The sequence below is a fragment of the Zonotrichia leucophrys genome, chromosome 4A, assembly GCF_028769735.1.
Source record: "Zonotrichia leucophrys gambelii isolate GWCS_2022_RI chromosome 4A, RI_Zleu_2.0, whole genome shotgun sequence".
Lineage (NCBI taxonomy): Eukaryota > Metazoa > Chordata > Aves > Passeriformes > Passerellidae > Zonotrichia > Zonotrichia leucophrys.
Window position 1 is genome coordinate 11674804 of NC_088174.1, and position 19438 is coordinate 11694241.

At 46.0% G+C, this 19438-nt stretch overlaps 1 protein-coding gene across 4 annotated transcripts in view; it reads right to left on the reverse strand.

The window, feature by feature from the left end:
- The window catches only part of DOCK11 (dedicator of cytokinesis 11), a 75728-nt gene that overhangs the window by 36050 nt on the left and 20240 nt on the right, over window positions 1-19438 (reverse strand). For 3 of the 4 annotated variants that reach the window (XM_064712544.1, XM_064712542.1, XM_064712545.1), the window contains exons 6-23: window positions 18815-18910; window positions 15569-15703; window positions 14383-14560; window positions 13866-13945; window positions 13405-13488; window positions 11426-11566; window positions 9195-9404; window positions 8761-8883; window positions 7674-7756; window positions 6175-6297; window positions 5917-5993; window positions 5230-5414; window positions 5041-5106; window positions 4772-4864; window positions 4248-4371; window positions 3528-3649; window positions 2496-2582; window positions 1281-1370 (exon numbers count right to left, since the gene is read on the reverse strand). In XM_064712544.1, coding sequence (XP_064568614.1) covers window positions 1281-1370; window positions 2496-2582; window positions 3528-3649; window positions 4248-4371; window positions 4772-4864; window positions 5041-5106; window positions 5230-5414; window positions 5917-5993; window positions 6175-6297; window positions 7674-7756; window positions 8761-8883; window positions 9195-9404; window positions 11426-11566; window positions 13405-13488; window positions 13866-13945; window positions 14383-14560; window positions 15569-15703; window positions 18815-18910 — 2097 coding nt within the window. The remainder of the gene's footprint in view (window positions 1-1280; window positions 1371-2495; window positions 2583-3527; window positions 3650-4247; window positions 4372-4771; window positions 4865-5040; window positions 5107-5229; window positions 5415-5916; window positions 5994-6174; window positions 6298-7673; window positions 7757-8760; window positions 8884-9194; window positions 9405-11425; window positions 11567-13404; window positions 13489-13865; window positions 13946-14382; window positions 14561-15568; window positions 15704-18814; window positions 18911-19438) is intronic. The other variant, XM_064712543.1, reaches the window with a different exon arrangement.

Genomic DNA, 19438 nt, shown 5'->3' on the forward strand with positions numbered 1-19438 from the left:
CTCAGATGTGTTCCAGGCAGATATGACTTCATTAGAGGTCACATGCTACCAATCTGATTTGAAAAGCCCAGAATTTAAGTTTTGCTCTTAAGTCTTCCCATCACTTGTGCCAGTTTTTTGAAGTCCCATTTCCACAAATGCCTTTGGAGCATGAAAAACTGCTGCCCAATGACTTTCAGAGAGACTTTTCTTTTCAAAGAGCATAGCTTGCTATTGAAAATGGATTTTAAGGCACTTGGTGAAGGTCAGGATGGTCTCATGCACAGGCTCTCCACCAGACTCACAGAGCTCTTGTGACTGAAGCTCATGATATGAATCTAGGAAACACAGCACGTTTCACTTTCAGATTTCAAACCTGCAAATCTAACAAAAGGTTTTTAAATCTTTATCTAGCTACTTAAATTACTGAAGTTATTGAGGAGGTGGTGGTTAAGATTCCCTCACTTGTGGTTAGCACATACCTATCTCCCTGTCTGAAGGCTGCAGTGAGGGTGCTGGGGCTTGGCAGGGCTGGGACCTGGCAAAATGCTCACAACAAAGCTACTGTAATTTTAGTGCTTGGCTTCAAAACCTGCTATTATTTCTATTTCTTAAAATATTTATACCTTATCTGACACATATTAAGTAAACCTGTGGTGATACATCCCCACCACTGGAAGTGGAGCTGTTGCTACAGCACCGCTCTCAAAAACAGGCAGTTATGGAAGGAAACAAGGACAGTAAACAGCCAAGAATAATATTCCCTGCAGAAGCCTTTGTTGGACCTGCTCCAAAGCCCTTACTCATGCTGCAGTGATTTCCAAAAAGCTGGGTCTAGGTCATAGGTCACCTCTGCTCAAATTTAACTGGCTGATAATCTCACTGATCTTTTTCAGCCTGGAAAAAACCTCGTGTTTCGAATGGGCTTCCAGAAAACAAGCAATTGTGCTAGAGTTTAAAGGGCTGAATCAAAGCTAGAGCAGCAAGGGAGGAGAGTGTGAGTGCACCAGGAGAGATCTTTGCCCTGAGCATGGCAGAGCAATGCTGACTGCTTGTTTCATCCCTTGTGGAAGGCAGAGGGAAGCAGCACACAGAAAATCGTCTGACGAGATAAAATGAATGTAGGGACATGAAAAAACATTTAATTTAAATCCTAGCCCATCTGATAGGATAAAGCAAAAGTAAGGGTACTGCACAATGCAGTGGCCCCAGCAGGGGTGTGCTCCCACAGGGCAGGGTTCTGGGTGTTTGCTGACAGTCTGTAAGAACACAAATGAAGCCCACTGACAGGCACTGTTCACCTTCAGGTATTTAACAAGCTCTCCTGGCACTTCCTTGGCTCCCGCCTGAACCAGCTGGCAGTGGTGGAAGAATTTGTGCAAGTGCATGTCCTGGAAAAGACAAACAAGGTCAGTTCAGCAGCCTCAGCATCTGTCAGTCTTTACTTTGTTGCTTGCACTTGGAAATCTGGCGCCTTTCCTGCAGCAGTGGGCCATGTCCCCAGCAAACCCCATGTCCCAACTAACCTCAATATTAAGCACAAAACATCCAGCAGTGTTAAAATTCTGCTGTGGTTGTACTACCCTGAGCCCCAGTCCCCAACCAGCACTGGCCTGGAGAAACAGAAACCCTCCCAACAGCAGCAACTCACAGAAACTGCCTCACCAGCCTCCTACTGCCCATCTGGGGCAGACTCTCCTTCCCATTACTCTCCCTCCTCCTCCCAGGTTAGATTTAATTACTGGGTTATTTAAATCTGAAAAGCATCTGGAAATGTAATTTGGGAGGAAGCATAACTACTGTGTTGCTCTCAGTGCTATACAGAGTCAGTAAATCTCCAAAACCAGAATTAGATGCTGAAAGCCATTTTTTCTGAATGTAAATGTAGCTGATGGCATCCAGCCAAGGGCATTCCCCCAGGAGCAGTGCTGACAGGACAGCCCTAGAGAATGTGCTGGGGATCGTTGCTGCACATCATGTGAAACTTAGGAAAGTCCATCACTACCATAAGACAGCAGAACACACCAGGGCTTGGTAAAACAGCCTGAACTGCTTTCAAAGGGAAACCAGGACTGTTTTCTTGTGCCTGCTGCTGTCAGAGAATGTTTTTTAAAAAAACTTAATAAAAAGTCTAATACTAGTTTGGACTCAACGATCTTAGAGGTCTTTTCAACATTAATGATTCTACAATTTGGGGAACCTCTAACATCCACCAGGTCTCTCTTTTGCCTCATTGAAGCAGGTCATTTGCTCAAATGTTTCCTTGGTCCTGCCAGTTACAGTGCAACTGGGCAAGGGAACATCAGCCTCTCCCCAGGCTCATTCAGTCACACAATTATCTCACCCCATCCAACCAAGGAGCAGATCCCAGCCTTGCTGCTTCAGGAATATCTCAGTGCTGCTTTGCAAACCAGGTATCAGGGCTCTCCCACACTACCTTTGGCTTAGCTCTAGTAGAGTCACAGCAGTCTCTTCCTTTGCATTTGTGCTGGAAATTTTTAAAGTGTTTGACTTACCTGGGTGTAAATGGTAGAGTCCAAATGGATTCTGATTTTAAACAGTGGCTTTGCTCCATCCACCCACTTTGCATCCATGCTGGGCTGCTGTGAACAGACAACACCCAAGTACTTGGTTTCAGACTGTGGTGAGCAGATGGCTCTGTGCAGAGACCTGCCCAGAAGGTACTGGCAGGGGTGGAAGAAGGGTCCACCCCCAGCACAAACACCACCTTCCCCATGAAAACAGGCACACAGAGAACAGGCTCTTCTCCTGCTCTGTGCCATCTGCAACAGCCCAGCCTGCCACAAATACCCTCTGCATCTGGCATACCCAGAGAAAGTGGAATTAAAGGAGTCCTGCCTCCCACACCCCTAAGAACTTTCAGCTTTGGGGGTGCCCCACAGAAAGTAGAGATCCTTTCAGCTGAGCAGAGCACTAACAGAAATCCATAATTTACAGTGGTAACAAAAGCTCAGCTTCCCTCCTCTGTGTATTTTCTGGGTCCCCAGGATGAAGGAGAAATTGACAATCTGACTCCATATTCTTAGAAGGCTAATTTTAGGGTTATATTAGGATATATTATATTATATTATATTATATTATATTATATTATATTATATTATATTATATTATATTATATTATATTATATTATATTATATTATATTATATTATATTATATTATATTATATTATAGAAATACTACACTAATACTATACTAAAGAATAGAGAAAGGATAATAGATAGAAGGTTACAAATAATGAATAATGAAAACTTGTGACTGCTTCCAGAATCCCAACACAGTTAGATAGTGATTGGTCATTAAGTCAAAACCATTCACATGAAACCAATCAAACAACCAGCTGTTGGTAAACAATCTCCAGACCCCATTCCAAAGCAGCAAAACAGGGAGAAGCCATCAGATAATTATTGTTTTCATTCTTCTCTGAGGCCTCTCAGCTTCCCAAGATAAGAAATCCTGGTGAAGGGATTTTTCAGAAAATATGACAAAGACACTGCAGCCCATTTCAGAATTTCAGAAGGCACCCACCTTGCGTGAGTCAGAGTCTGCAAGGCCCAGGTAGCCGGGGGGGAGGCTGCAGGACACGGGCAGCTGCCGCTCCAGGGGCACCACGCGCCCGTCCTTCAGCAGCGGCACCCAGGAGAAGCCCACTGCAGAGACAACCAGCACAGGGTCAGCACACACACTGGGGCATGCCCAGCTCAAAAGCAGCTCTGGCTCACCCCAGGGAAGTCCAAGGGATCAACCACAGCAGTGTCACTAAAGCACATTTTACCTAGTGAACTAAACTGGACACAGCGCAGAGCAGGTGTGGGTGTGAGGGGCAGGAACAGTGCATGAGCCATGGCTGTGCACCATGGTCAGGGTTCTTTGAAGGCTGCATGGAGGGAGAGATTTCCCAGCCAGTGGGACCCAGGTGTGCACATGCCTGGAATTGCTGGGATCAGCCCCTGAGACCCTGATCTCACAGCAAGTTTTTATTGGTGACTTGCCTGACAACAGCACATTTGTGCAAGTCAGGAACATAAAGAAAGAGTTGTCAGACTGCAGCAAAAATTTGAGATTTAATATAAACTAAAAACATGGAGTTTATTCCATTTTTGACCTACTATATCAGATTACGTTGCTTTTAAAAAAGAAAATTCATATAGGATGGTATGTTAATCACTTTTTTTTTCCCATGTCAATACATTTGTTTTATCTTGGCCTTTTACACTCCAACAGAAGTAACTGAAGCATTGAACATACCTTGAGTTTCAACGGTGTCTTGTTTTTTCGATGTTGCCTTTGTATTAATTTCACAGCTGACATGATAGAAGGTGAAAAGCAAATGATGCTTTTGATGGAGGTGAATTGGAAGCTCAATTTTAATCTAAAATGATATCATGATAGATCAGACTGTATTTTTAGTTGTGGAGTAATATTTTAGTTCTACTTCATTTCACAAATGTTATGTTGTATGCAGTTACACAAGACACATTCTTACCCACCTTAAACAACTCCTAACATTTCCATCACATTTGCAACATTACTTATTAATGGGGGTGTGTGATTGGAGTGCACAAAGCGTGACAGTAAAGACAGCAGAAAACAAACTGACATTAAAAACTGACAGAGGCTCTGGCTGTGCTGAGCCCTTCTGCTGAGGCAAAGGGCTGGTGATTGATTATCTTTACCCATATTTCACCCAGCCCTGGAAAAAGAGGTGTCCTGAAAAGCCCCTTGGCATTGTAGCATCCAGGAAAATCTGCTGTTTCCCAGGCTGCTTTTACCTCATCATAGAACTCGGGGCTCTGGTTGTGGTGCAGCACAGCAGCGTAGGCGTGTGTGGTCAGCAGAGGGCCCCCGGGCTTGCCATATATGCACTGCAAACACAAATGAACAGCTGAATTCAGGGTGCTGCCACCCTAAATCAGCTGGACAAATTAAACCAGTGGCCATGGAAACTCAGAGCTTTTCTCCTGCCCTGCTCAGCCTGGCAGGTACAGAGCACCCAGCAGTGGCCAAATGGCAGCCCTGTTAAAAGGTAACATTAACTCACCTTTAATGGCCTGGCATCAGCTTCATCTGAATCCCTGAACTCCACACACACAGCAATATTCCTTGCCTGAAATGGGGGAGAACAGGAGCATGAGCAGCAATCACCCTAGCCCACAGCAAGCCTGGCTGCAGGTCACTCCCTGGGTCACTCCCAGGGTCACTCCCCAGGCCACTCTCCTGGGTCACTCACCTTTGCAAACACCTTCTGGTTCTCATACTTCAGGTGCAGGGGGTAGACATAGAGGTGGTTTTTGTAGACAGTGAAGGGGTAACAGTATTTTGCAACTTCTGGGACAAGCTCCTCCACTTCAACTGCAACGTCCTCACAGCCCTTCTCAAAAGGTTTTATAGGAATGTAAGAAGCTGTGAAACAATCTGTAAGAGAATAAGAACTGAAAAAATTAGATCCACTAGAAAAGCCTTTTGGACAAGAGATTAGCCTACCTAACCTGTGACAGGAGTTGCCAAAAGCCTATGGAATTACACTCAACACATCACAAGTCCTTTCTTTGCTTCAGTTTCTTTAAATGCAAGGTAAAGAATCACACTGACCACGTTTGTAAAGCTCTACAAAGTTATGGATCAAAAATGTGATATGAGATCGATGCAAAAGCAGGCAGGTGGCTTCCTTCAGATTTAGGGTATGATGGCCAAAATGTAAAGAGGATCTATCCCTCAGGTAAATCTCTGCAGTTGGACCACATCTCCTCCACAGAATGCATCAGAAACACTTACAAGTCAGTGGTTGTGCTGAATTACTCATTTCTGATAGCAGCCCTGAGATACTCTTGTTAATGCAACAGCAAAACCCCTCCTAGAAGCATTAACTCCTGAGGCTCAAGCCATCAGCACTTCTGATAAGATCCAAGATCCTTACTTGTGAAGTCCAGTGGGATGTCTTTGATGATGATATTTAACTGGGCTGGAATGACTTGAAGTTTTGTCTTCTCTGGTCTGTGTTAAGGAGAGAGGAACAAGAGTGTGAACCTTGAAAGCTCAGGTGTTGAGCACATCATCAGCACTTTTTGCTACCCTACAAATATTTTAGAAATTGCCATCTCATGCTTACACTTAACTGTTTAAAAATGTATGTTTAAATGCCTGCCCAGCCCCTGCACCAGTCTCTTGCACTTACTTCTTATACTCAGCTAAAAGCTTCAGCATATCTTCATTAGAGAGTTTGCCACTGTCTTGCTTGTACAGGGGTGAGAATTTTCCATCAGCATCAAGAGTGCCCTGGGAGTCTTTGAAAACTGGCCTGCAGAAATGAAGAGGTGTATTTTCTAAATGTTGGTAAACATACAGACACTGAGGTCTCTGAAAGGCAGTTCATCAGGCAAGGGGCTCACTGGCCTGTGACTGCTCCCAGTACCACAGACCTGATTATTCTCTCCAGCCAGCTCAGGACACATTCAGCCCATTTCCAAGCCTGGTCCACAGTCACAAACACCCTTCCATCCCCTCCCACTAACACCTAGTGGTAAAGCACCTTCCCACTTGCACATGGGGTCAGAGCACAGAAATCTCCCTAGAAAAAGAGTGCACAATAAAAACCAGTTTGGAGACACGCATCAGCTTCCTCCTGGAGTCAGAGCAGGAGACTGGACTCTGCCCTGGATGAATACCAGCATCTCTGCCCTTGAAATTATTAGGTGTCTGTGTATAACAACATTAAAGCATCTGCACTTCATTTCTGTGCAAGCACTTTCCTCTGAGACCACAGGGGAAATGTTCCAGGGACGCAGAGCTCCCTGCACAAACCTACTCAACTCCTTGGTGTCCAAAGGCAGCTCTTTACCCAGCAGGAACAAACCTGGAGCCAGTCCAAGCCAATGCCCACCCAGAGCCCACCATTAGGGGAGGGTCCCCCTGGAAGAGGGCAGTGTGCTGGCTGCCAGGATCCAGCTGCATCCCAAAAGCACCACCTCAAAGATGAGCAGCCAGCACCACAGGGACACCCAGTTCAAGAATACACATTGCAAGCAGCACACCCCTAAACTCCAGCCCTGTGACAGCATTCTGTGCTCCCATGTCATTCCCAGCACCAATATGCAATTTAGCACTAGGAGGCAGTAGATGAGCTTGCCTTCCTCTGACTGAGCTTTAAGAAAGTTAGCACTGACATACTTCTCAGTTCCAGTAAAACAACAGCAAGGGAATGGGATCACTACCTCCAGCCATTCCCAAGAACATTAATTAAAGCAGAGTTTAAGATCGAAAACAAACCCATCTGATTGCCACTGCCAGGCTGGGAAGGCCTCTGCTCTAATCCTGTCCCTGGCAGTGGCTGGTGCCAGGAGGGAATTTCTGCAGTGATTCCCTTGGTAGCATGTGTATTTTGTCCCCAGGAACATTCTGCCCTGACAGCAGTAGCTGCAGGTCAGTAGGAAGGTTACTGCCTTCCCAGCTCTAGCACTGTTTACTTTTTAATATTTGTTTCTAATTCTAGATAGACCATTTCAGGCCAATCCCAATTCCTTCTTGAGAGTTGGAGCCACACTCTGCCCTCAGCTGCAACCTCACTGACTTCAGTCACTGGGCCCCTTTCCCAACCATGTCCCAGGTCACTCTGAGCAGCAGCAGCAGCAGCAGCTCCCAGTGTGGGCAGAGCCCAGCCCAAGGTGAGGCACTGACCTGGCAGCCCAGCCGAAGGGCATCCGGTACTGCCCCAGACGGCTGCACACCTGCTTGGCCACCTTATGGACCTTCTGGGCAGTCTGCAAAACACAGAGAGGCAGGTCAGAGGTGCCAGGGCTTGATGCTGCCCCAGAACAGCAGTGAAGGATGCTGCAGTCTCCAGGGAGGAGCATCTCTGTCTGCTCCAGGCAGCAGTGCAGCTGACAGACATCCCTGCGTGTCCCCTCACAGCACCCACAGTTGTCAGTCTGCAAAGCAGCAGCAGCACACATTGTGGGCAGTCATGTTAAACCTCCTCAGGATTGAACTGCCAGGGTATTTATTAGTGCTCTATTTGCCAAAAGGTGTTAGTATATTTTCCAAAACTGACTGCACTTGGCTCATCTTATACAGACTCACAAAGTGTGCCAAGGGAATGCCATCATTACCAGGTATTCCATAATTGACTTTTCAGGAACTACTCTTGACTGGCTGCAACAAGGCAGCATCAGCTCCACATGGATGCAGAGACTGAAGCTGGTGGCAGCAGCAGGGCCTCTCCCTTGGATGTCAGGAAAAATTTGTTTACCCAAAGGGTTGTCAAGTACTGGAACAGAGAACAAGGCTGCCCAGAGAAGTGGTGGAGGTGTTTAAAACACTTGTGGATGTGGTGCTTAGGGACACAATTTAGTGGTGGAGTTGACAGAGCTGGGTTAATGGTTAGACTTAATGATCTTATAGGGTTTTTCCAAGATAAAGGATTCCATGATTCTGTGTAGACACTTTATTCTGGGGATGAAGTATCTCACTTTTTCCTGTCAGCCCAGCCCAGGCTTTGGCTTATTGAAGTGTAATGGGGAAAGGTCTGGCCCCAAATGCTTGGCTCTTTCTAATCCTCTGCCTCTTTCCAGGGGAAGGAACCAAGTCTCCCAGGACAGCCCAACTGAAGCCAGCCTGGGAACAGTGCAAACAGAATGAACAAAACCTATTTTTGCCAGCAAGAAACTAAAGAGCTGCAGAACAACCCATGTTTCACCCCCTCTACCCCCTGCAGCAGCAGCAGACAGCATCACTCAGTTGATGCACCCATGGCGCCAGCCAGTACCTTCCCAGGGTCTGAGTTTTTCATGTAGGGCTCTGCACAGTGGGCAATGCTGCCCTGCAGCACCTTCTCCACTCGGGCCACCAGGAAGATCTCTGTGTGCGGGTTGGTCACGGAGAACACCCCCTGCAACAGAGAGGCAGCAGCTGTCACTGCAGGACCCCAGTGTGCTCCACAGGGGTGCCCCTTCCCACACCCACACCCCTGCCCTGGGCATGGGCCAGAGGGGCTCACCAGGCCTGAGCATGGCCAAGCCTTGGCAAACTCCCCCTGCGCTTTGCCCGTCACTGCCAGCGAGCCCTGCACGGCCACTTCAACACCGACCAAAGCTCAAGAGAAAAGCTGGCTTCTGGTTACCACACAGAGCATAACAACACACTCCAAAGCCACTGAAAGGCCCAGCAGTGACCCAGAAGGGGAGCAGGGGAGGCACTGACCCGTTTTATGTAGCGCAGGCAGGACTCGGGGACGCCGTGCACCAGGCCCTGCCCAGGGCCCTGCCCCGGGGCTCCCTCTGCCCGCGGCTCGGAGCCCTCCTGCAGCATGTCCCGCACACACGGCGGGTTCAGGTCCACGTGAAAGTCAGCTGAAATCTTGCAGTTACTCTTCAGGTCAAATAACGCCAAGCTCAGGAAAAAGGGCTCAACCTGGAAATTGGATTGAATATGTGTGTCATAAAAAATGCACGGCACGGGCTCAAGAGTGTCAACAGCACTGCTTTCCTGACAAGAAAACTGGGAACTTCCTCCTCCTCTTTGTTCCTTTAGGTTGGTACACCAGCATTTTACAGAACTGTGACATGTAGCCACATTTTTCTTCACAGAGAAAAGCAAGGCACAACTTCCCAAGAATATTTCTGAGATTCACATTCTCTGAACCTCAGAGAAAGAAAAAACAATTCTTATCTCATTTGCTGTGCCTGTGTTGTGCCAAAGTAAAATGCAACATGGAGATTGTTTACCCAGAGTGATGGTGTTTTGTTTCCTTGGTCTGTCAGGGCCAGGTGTGTGTGTGTGTCAGGACTGTGGGCTTACAGTCACAAGATTCTGTGCAGTTGACTGCTTGGCAGCTTCAGTTTAGATGTAATGTAATAGATGTAATATAATATAGAATAACATAGTATAATAAAGTAATTAATTAGCCTTCTGATAAGACGGAGTCCTCCTCATCATTTCTCCCTCATTGGGGGCAAAAAATATCCACTATAGTGACACACAATCCATGTTTATTTGCTTTATAAATATACAGATCCTTTTTTTCCTGCACCTTCTCACATTTTGATCTAGTCAGTTTGAATAATGTTATATGAAATATAAAGAATGAAATTCATATGTTTTTTACCTAAGTGGTAAACTATGAAGTCAGGAAGAAAATGTGAGCCAAATTCATAAGATCTGTTTATCATTTTGCAATAAGAAATCAGCTTAAGAGTGTTTATGATCACATACTAAAGATCACTATATTTATTTCCCAAAGTCCAGCAGCTCTGGATGGCTCAACTGTGACACTGAAAATGTTCCTCAGATGCTTTCCCAGGGGGAAAGTTAGCTCTCCCAGCCAGGAGAGCTCAAATACAAGGCTGACACTGCTGAGGAAATGCATGTGCAAAATGTGCCAAACTGCTTTGTAGCTACTGACCTTGACAGCACCAGGCAAGTGGCAATAATTCATGTATTTCTAATTCAAACATCCTAGTAGGCATGCATCCATGGAAATATAAAAATGCAGGCCTGAAGATAAAACTATAGCATGCCCAAGACATTCCAGCATGACTTGGAGGCATTACATCAATGCTGAAAATGTGCTGATTAGGTCTCACTCTGGCCCTGATTAAAGATGGATAACAAGAATCTTTGCTATTAGCAATGCATCCATCTGCTGGGAGTTACTGAGCCTGGTGTTGTGCCTCAGAGCTGTGAGCTGCCAATATGAAACCATCACAAAAAAGCCTTTGTGATTCTCCCAGGCATCAGCCAGGGCAGCAGCAGCAGAGATGGGGCAGTGCTGGTGCCTCTGCCTGCCCTGCACCCCTGCAGGAAGGGCTGACTCCAGCCAGAGCAAGCACAGGACGTGACAGCAGGGATTTGTTTGGGGAGGAAAGACTGGAGGAGACTGGTCTGTTCAGCCCAGCAGAACAAAGGCTGAGGTGAGATGTGATAGCCGCCTACAGACATCAGAGGCTCAGAAAATACAAGGGTTTTTAGGCTGGGGCACAACTTTGGCACAATAACAAATGCATATAGTAAAGTGACTGTGAATAGAGTAAGGCTGGGAGTCAGAGGAAGGTTCCAGAACAGGGAAATCCCTTGCCATTAAGGGAAACAAAATAAAACACAGCCATGAGTGGTCTGGAGATGGAGCCTAATCATTTACCAACAGGACTCTCACAGGGATGGAGAATTTGGCAGACACACAGTCCCCATTTCCTGTAGCCCTGAAGCACAGGTTTCCCAGTGGGCTGAGACACATCAGCAAACACATTTTTGGTGTTTGCTGACGTGCCCAAGCCCATTTTTGGACTCTGGGCCAGCAGTCACTGCCTGTCCCGGTCCCACTGGTGCTCATGGCAAAATGGGATTGTTTTAACCCCACAGGTTAATTTGCCAAGGTATTTTCTTGCTGGTGAGAGGAAAAAAGACAAAGCAGGACATGCTGGAGCTCCCCTTACGTTGGTGGGTCCTTCTTCTGCCCTGTCACTCAGCTGAGCAAGGAGGTTGAGGGAGAAGTCCTGGCAGCACACCACGAAGCGCCGGCTGCACTTTTCCTCAAAAGGCTTCACATCTGGCTCAATCCCTGAGAAATCGAGTCTCTAGACAGCAAACAAACACATCTGGTCTCATTAAAAAAGAAAACAACCCCCTGAATAATGTTAAGTGATCACATTACTGCCAATACGATCGTTATCAATTTTTTAAAGTTGTCTGAAAGGTACAAGACATTCACAAATGAGTGTGATTTGATGGTGTTACACAGAGGTATTCAGGACAGGGATTCATGGGTATGTATCAATTTTTAGCAATCTGTTTTGTAGAGCACAGCAAACTAAACCTCAGAATGATTTCAGTTCCTTCCTGCTTAGCTGTAACCCAGGGGATCTTCCCAAACACCACTTAGAGCTCGGGTAAGAAAGCGGAACACGAGACAACAACCAGAAAAGTGCCTTCCACCATGAAGGTGTGGCCAGCTTAGAGATGGCCCCTGTGCCTGAAATACAGACACGTGGGATTGTAAACAACATTTCATAGTGGAAGACAGGTCCAGCTGCTCAGCAGTAACTGGTATGGCTAGAAACAGCAGAGAGTGTCTGGCTGGGAAATCCAAACAGGCTCAATGATCATCACTTCCTCCCCAGCCCAGCACACCCTGGCCTGTGCCTCCATACCCACCCTCCTCAAAGAGCAGCCAAACACAGCAACCAAAGACCCTCAGCCTCTCACACACCCATTGTGCTGGGCACTGGGGACAGAGCACCCCTAAATACCAGCAGGTATTTCTGCTTCCCTTATTTTCTTTTCATGAGGAAAGTACATTGCAGGTACACATTCCTGCTCCCAGTTTCCTTAGCACCAGGCACACAAGTGTGCATGTACCAGCACTGACTGGAGCAAATACTCTGAATGCCTGGTGTTACAGCAGATCCAACTGACCCACACCAGAATGAAGCACTCTGGGCATAGAAAGAGGGCAGCGAATTCAGCCTAACCATTTGGTCAGGTAAAAGAAGTTATCTTAGATGCTCCACACTGAACAATATTTCCATTTTTATTATCTGACTAGAATACAGGAAGCTTCTCAGAGCGTCTCCTAAAAAAAAAAAAATAAACCAAAAAGCCTCCTGGATGCTTATCTTCCTTCTGTTCAAGACTCTAAAGAATTGCCAAGAGAAAAGCTCATTTTGTACAGCTAAACCTTTTAAAGACTAATTGCATTTCCTTGTTAAACCAGAATGTTCCATTTTACAGGTGTGAACACGCCAAACCAGAAGGAGAACCAGAAACCATGACAGATCCTGGAACAGTTCTCTAACACTCTGTTAGCAATTGCAGCTCATTCCACTGAAATCCCACACCTGGACCCTGGCAGAGAATTCAAGTTCAAAGCCAAGAAGAAAACAGGCCAATAAGCAATGACCCCTCCTCCAGCACACCAGACCAGCACAGGGCTTTTTTCAGTTTGTCTGACCCTACATGTGAAAACTCCCTGAAGACTGAGGGAGTAAACTCCCCTGTAAACCTCTGCCATGGCCTTTGCCACCTCTGCTCCCTGCACCAGATGTGCTGAGCCCATGCAGCATTGCAGCCATCTATGCAATGCCTCTTCTGCTGCTTCTTCTTGCAAGCATGAGAACTTCTCAGAGCCCCAGAAAAAACCTGGTTTGAAATCCAGCAACACCAAGATGCATCACACAAATGCCAGCAAAGCTGGAGGGAGGCCATGTGTGGGGCTGCTGCAACTCTTCTCTGTATCAGAGCTACCTCCTGAGCACTGGCACCTCATTCTGCTCTCACTGGCAGGAATATGGGCTGCACTTCTGCTCTGCACTGGAAAACATGCTGCTCCTGCAGGAAAACCCTGTGGCCATGCAAGGGGACAAGGGAGGTGACACAGTGAGCAAAACCTCACACTGGGAAATGTGGGAGTGTTTACCTGGACTTCTGGGTCAAAAGAAAAGATGTTTTGTCTTCCATCATTCCTGCTCAGTTTGTTTAGTTGATCTGTTTCTCTTCCATACTAGGACAAAGGAAGGCATTGACATTAGTGCCTGGCCACACAGAGGCAAACACTTGCTATTGCGAAAGAACTGAATCAAAACAAAATAATTATTTTTCAGGTTGCCTTTGTGATACAAAGCACTGCCATGGTGCAAGGACAGTGCAGAGATGTGGCTGTGCTGAAGGAAAAAACAGGCAGAAGCAGGCAACCACACCTGGAGCTGAGGAACACACAGTCTCAAACCATGGGTGAGACAGCCAGGTGGGATAACAGAGAACCCACCAGGACCTGGTGCCTGCCCAGAGCTGGAGACACAGCAAGCAGAAAATCCCTCTGCCAGAGAAGCTGGACAGAAGCAGCTGTGGGTGGGGAGAGTGGTCCTGCAAACACAATACCTTCATCAGCTCTGGATGCATGCTTCTCTCCAGGCTCTCCAGGATGTTCTCTGACTTTCCCTGTGTGCTCGATTCATCATCTGCAAGGACACCAGAAACAGATGTTCCAAACAACTGCAGGAGCAGCACTCTGCCAGAAAGCATCCTGCAGTGTTTGCTAACAATAGCACAGAAAACAGTTTACTGAGACTTTTCCATTCCTTGGGAGTAAGATTTTTCCATGCATTACCAGTATCAAAGTGTACTATTACAGTCTGCTAGGTCTGTCCAGAGCAGAACTTCACAGAGCCAATTTTCCAGGAGCCTTGAAACTTTGCCATGGATTTCCCTTCCAGAAGAGGGGTCACATTTCCCTCCACTTTTATTCCTCAGACTATCATCTGTGTTACACTAAGCCCCTTGGCATGATACTGTGTGTCAGCCACAATTCTTGGTTTAAATACAGTACAATATAACACTTCTTCAGGCACCCTGCCTGTATCCTGTGCAGAAGGGAGATGTTTGTTTACAAACTGACCTTGCACAGACTCCACAGCATCTTTCTTCTCTTGCACCAAACTCTCAGTATTGCTCTGAATGATCTTCCTCAGAGTTACCAGCCATTCCTCCATCTCCTGCTCAGTTTCAGCTGCCAGGTAGTGGCTGTACTTGTCTATTGTCTTCAGCTCAAATGCATAGCGGCGCATCTTGGGACACTGAACAACAAAAACAGATTTATGGTACATTTCTTTCAACAAAACAGCACCTGCCACACAGCTCCTCTCTGGGAAAGCATCCTGAGCTGAAACACCACAAAATACAAGGCAGGCACCCTCCCTGACACAGCAATCTGGCTGCAATCACAGAGGGCTTCGTGGCCTGAGCAGTGCACAGGTCCATGGCCAGCGGCTCTGAGTGTAGGAAAGCCAGACTGGAGCACAGACATTGCACCAAGGAGCAGGAACAAGCTCCTTCTGATGTCACCAGACCTGTAATATTTGCCCAGAGAAGCCAGGAATTGGATTTGTCTGACATGGTAAGTAATGCTGCACTCCAGGACACTTAGAGGCATCTATCTTTAAAAAGCAAATGGTACATTGCAGCTTTTTGCAGCTGTGCTGGCCTTTAAAGAGCATTTTCCAACCAGAAACCAAGGCAAATCTGATGCAACTTGGGAAGTACATCCCATAGATCACTGAGGTGTGTGCATTATTGCTTTTACTGTGCTCAGAAAGATAAATGGGAACTCACAGCTCTGACTCATCCATGCTGAAGCAAACCACTGGGGTAAATTAAAGCACCCTGCACCACACTCAATGCTTGCAGCTTCTGCAGAGACAGCAAGGGCAGAAGGCAGAGCAGCAATCCACAGCTGCACCTCACTCTAGCACAACCAAGCAATCCCAGGATTTAGACCTGTACAAATACCTGCTCCTAAAACCTTATGGCCCTGAGTAGGTCCTGAATTCCAAAGGATTACCTGCTTGCATGGACTTACCAAGACACAGTTTAAGAAAGAAAAAGCTGGAGCAAGCAGCAATTAGAGGAGGAAGGTGCCCCAGATAAAGTAATATCATTTACTCACTGGCCTATTGATCAGTTTAGCTGGCCAGCTTTAGGTTAGTTTGCAATTCCATGCCTTCAGACCTCGAGAGAGCAGGCCTGTCTGTCTCAGAGCCAGCAATCCATAAATCCATGCAGAGCCCCACAGAAAGGACACCTACCTGAACCACATCATTGCAAGCGTCCAAGAAAATGCAGCCTTTGGATTCTTTTGAAATCTTCTCATCTTTGTAGGAATTCAGAATATAGGAGCCATCTGTGAGCTGTGACAAGTAAAAATACCTCCTCTTGAATACCTGTAAAAACACAAATTCTTGCTCAGGCAAGTATTCACTCTGTTATGCATCACAAACCATGGTTTCCACATCTGCCCTCCCTGCTCTTGAGAAAAGACTGTAACACAAAACACTGCTGACCCTGGAGTGCTCAGATTCACCCATTTGAATATGGCTTGCTTTTACAAAGAGAGATTTCCATCATCTTCTTTAATTTTAATGCCCTTGTTGTTATTGTAAGTTTGCCATCTAAAGCAATGCCCCAGGGATTCCAGCTCATCTCTCAGCTGGCTCCAGCCTCATTTATCTTTACAAAGCAATGCTGCACAGTAAATTCAGATCAGCACAGTACTTGAAGATCCATCCCACCCTAAAGCAGGTATTTCCAGAGCCTTTTTCATACAGACCTCAGACTTACAAAGCAATTGTCTGGAAAACTTAGGAACAGACATGTGGAAATTCCTAGCACTCAAATGCAAGCCAAGGGACAATGCAATCCATTCAACTGCTTGGGTTTTTTGTGGCTTTGGGTTTTTTGATACAAACTTATTTTCATGAAGTGCCTTTGGCTTAGTGTCCAATTCTTACATCAAAAAGCAGTAATTTCAGGAGAATTGTCCCTGTATTTGTACTTCTGATTTTCATGAAGAAAAAAAAAGCTCTCCAGTATCTCTGAACACCTTTCTTCATGCTTGTCAGCCTAAAGCTACTGGACTATAATTCAGGAGACCATTTTGGCAGCAATTGTGGTAGCACCATATGCTGTAAGGAGCAGGGTGCATTTCACTGTTGCTGGGTATCTGTGTGAGGAGAATCATGAAGGAAGCCAGGCCAAGCAGCACTACAAGGATTTCTACTGTTCTGTCTACCTGGAAGATCTATGAATAAACACAGCATTTTTCATCCCACATGGGAGATTACAAGTAATTTCCTGTTTCTATCATTACTGACACCAGCACAGGTTCAGTAAACCCCCTGGCTTGCAGAGAACTGGAAGGGAGCCTCGTGCCCTGAAGCATAACCCATCCCTTCAGAGAGTAACCTCTGGCCTCATTTGGATGATAATTAGCTGTAGAGATGCTCCACGGGCTGCTGAGCTTTAAGTTTTATAAGATTTAACTAAACCTTTAGCACAACAGAGCATGAAGATACATGGAAAGCCAAGGATGTGAAGCATTAATCCAGCCTAAACACTGATTTAGCACTTCACTGAAGCAATCTCAGGAATTTTGGATGCTACAGAAACCCATGACAGATCTCCCTCTAGATATTACAGGGTTGATATCTGTTGTGGTTATGGGATTTCATGCTAAAAAGTTTGCATTTGCTGAACCCTGTTCAAAAGCAAATACAGAATCAAACAGCAAACACTTTCCCTGTGATCTTCCCCCTGTGCAAGCACCGCTGTCAGAAATCACTGTCAGAAGATGAAATTAATACTCTAAACCTAGGAGCAGAGGGAACATCCCCTCTGATCAGGCTACAGGTGCTGCTGGTGAGCACTGAGATGGCAGAGGGAGGGCTAGAGAGCTGGGGAAGTGCATTTGGGCAGAGAAGGACAATCCTGGTGCTGTGGTTATAGCACAGGCCACCAACAAACCATGCTGCAAACCAGAGAGGGAGAGCTGAGCCAAACCAGGGCAGTTCCCTGCACAGGAAAGGGTGCTCTGAAATAAAGGGTGGCAGCTGCAGCCCAATGAGAGTTTGCTTGTGGCTCAGCTCTACACAGAACACACTCTGCACACACTTAGCACAGTGTGAGACACCAAGAGTCCAGCAGAGAACCAGCACTGACGAGATGGACACACCACAGCAGCCTCTCCACGTGGTGGCAAAGCTGAAGGTGGCCAAAGTCCTCAGCTTCCTCACACGTGCCTTAGAGGTGTTGCTGATTACGTGGTAAACCACAAAACTTTCTAAGAGGAGAACCCCAGAATCACAGTGTACTTGAAATCCAGACTGCCCAGTTTTAGCTCTGGACATGAAGAGTTTTCCTTAGTGACTACTTGGCTTCCTTTTTTCCTCTTCCTATGATGTTCTGTTTCAAGGGAAAAAGCCATGAGAAATATGACTAATCTTCCAGATAACTTAGGAGACCCTTGCCTCCAAGACACAGCTCAGAGAGCAGCTCCTGATCCTCAATACTTTGATATCAGAGCTTCACTGGAGACCCTGGATCTTATAAATTGAACTGAAGCCAGTGCAGTTCAGGTAACTTCTCTGAAAGGCAGGTCTGAGGTGCAGGGCACTGAGAACAGCACCAGCAGAGGCTCAGGCTAGAACAGACCAAACTGACTACTTTGAGCATGAGTGATATCACCTCCAGAAGTTTCAGGGGAAAAGGTTGCTTTAAGCTTGCTTGGAACAGCAGAGGATCAGAAAATCCTTTTCTGTCTATCACCTCCAAGCCCATTTTAAAACTCAAATTAAAATTAGCCCTATGAGCAGTCCTGTTCCACTTCCCCTGGAAGCATAACTCATTGAATCAAGCCTTGGAACAGTTAGGCTTTTGGAGATTATTTTAACATATCCTTACAAACTCCCCAGCAATCTCTCTGTGCTGTGACAAGGCAGCTGCATGGTGGGACTGCAGACAGGCTCACTGCCATAGCAAAAACCTTTGGAGGAACTACTCAAAATCTCTGCACAATCTGAGCAATGTCACACTGGATTATAAAGAGCAGAGAACAGGAGACAAGGCAGCTGCTGCTTTTAGGTCAGTAATGCTACATCTCTGCACTAATATCACCCTTGCCTTAAAAGCAAAGATTTATCATTTTATTTTAAAGCTGGCCTCTCTACATCTTTCCAACTAGCAAGGAAACTATAAATTCAGAAAGCTGTTTTTGCAGGGCAGCTGTTTCCTCTCCTGGGCCTCAGCTGCTCATGCACAAAACAATCTTGCTTTACCAGAACATGCTGCACCTTTTGGTCAGCTTGCCTGTCATGGTCCAACGTGCATCAGCCTTACATGCTGGGGAGGAGAGGGTCAGAAACTGCTGCCACACTTGGTTTTCCAGCCCACCATGGATACAAGAGGGGCAGATCCCATCCCAACCCAAGCCCAGCCATTGTGCTCCTGGGGGCTTTGGAGATGTGGCCTGAGCTTCACCTCATTCATCAGTAACTCACCTTCATGGTAACAGTGATGGTGCTGTTGACATTTGCTTTGTGCAGCCAGCCCTGCTTTATCACACCCCCCTTCTGGGAGCACAGGGAAGAGGAGTCCTGAAAGACAGCAAACAACCATAAAAAGAGGTCAGGTAAACTGTTTCCCACAGGAAATTCCTCCTGGACAAAGAGATTTGTCCACCCTGGAAAGCAATACCATTTAACTACAGCAATACAGTGACATGTAGAATGCATGTGCAACAGGTACAGCTAGGCATACAGTGCTACCACAAAAAATAAAATAAAATAAAATAAAATAAAATAAAATAAAATAAAATAAAATAAAATAAAATAAAATAAAATAAAATAAAATAAAATAAAATAAAATAAAAATAAAATAAAATATTGAGAATATTCCTTTCCAATAAAGAGGTAAACCAGGCTAGATTGAGTCACCTCTTAAAAAAGAAAGATTACATTTATTCTGATAGAGCTGCACAGTGATTTTGCAATGAGGCTCAGGTTCTTATGCAGGATTTCAAAACAGGGAAGATGGAAATTTTCAAGATAGTCTGTTTAGGAAGTTGCAAAATGCAGAACTCTGAACTTTTCCTGTCATATCCTTTTGTCATCCTCATATTTTAA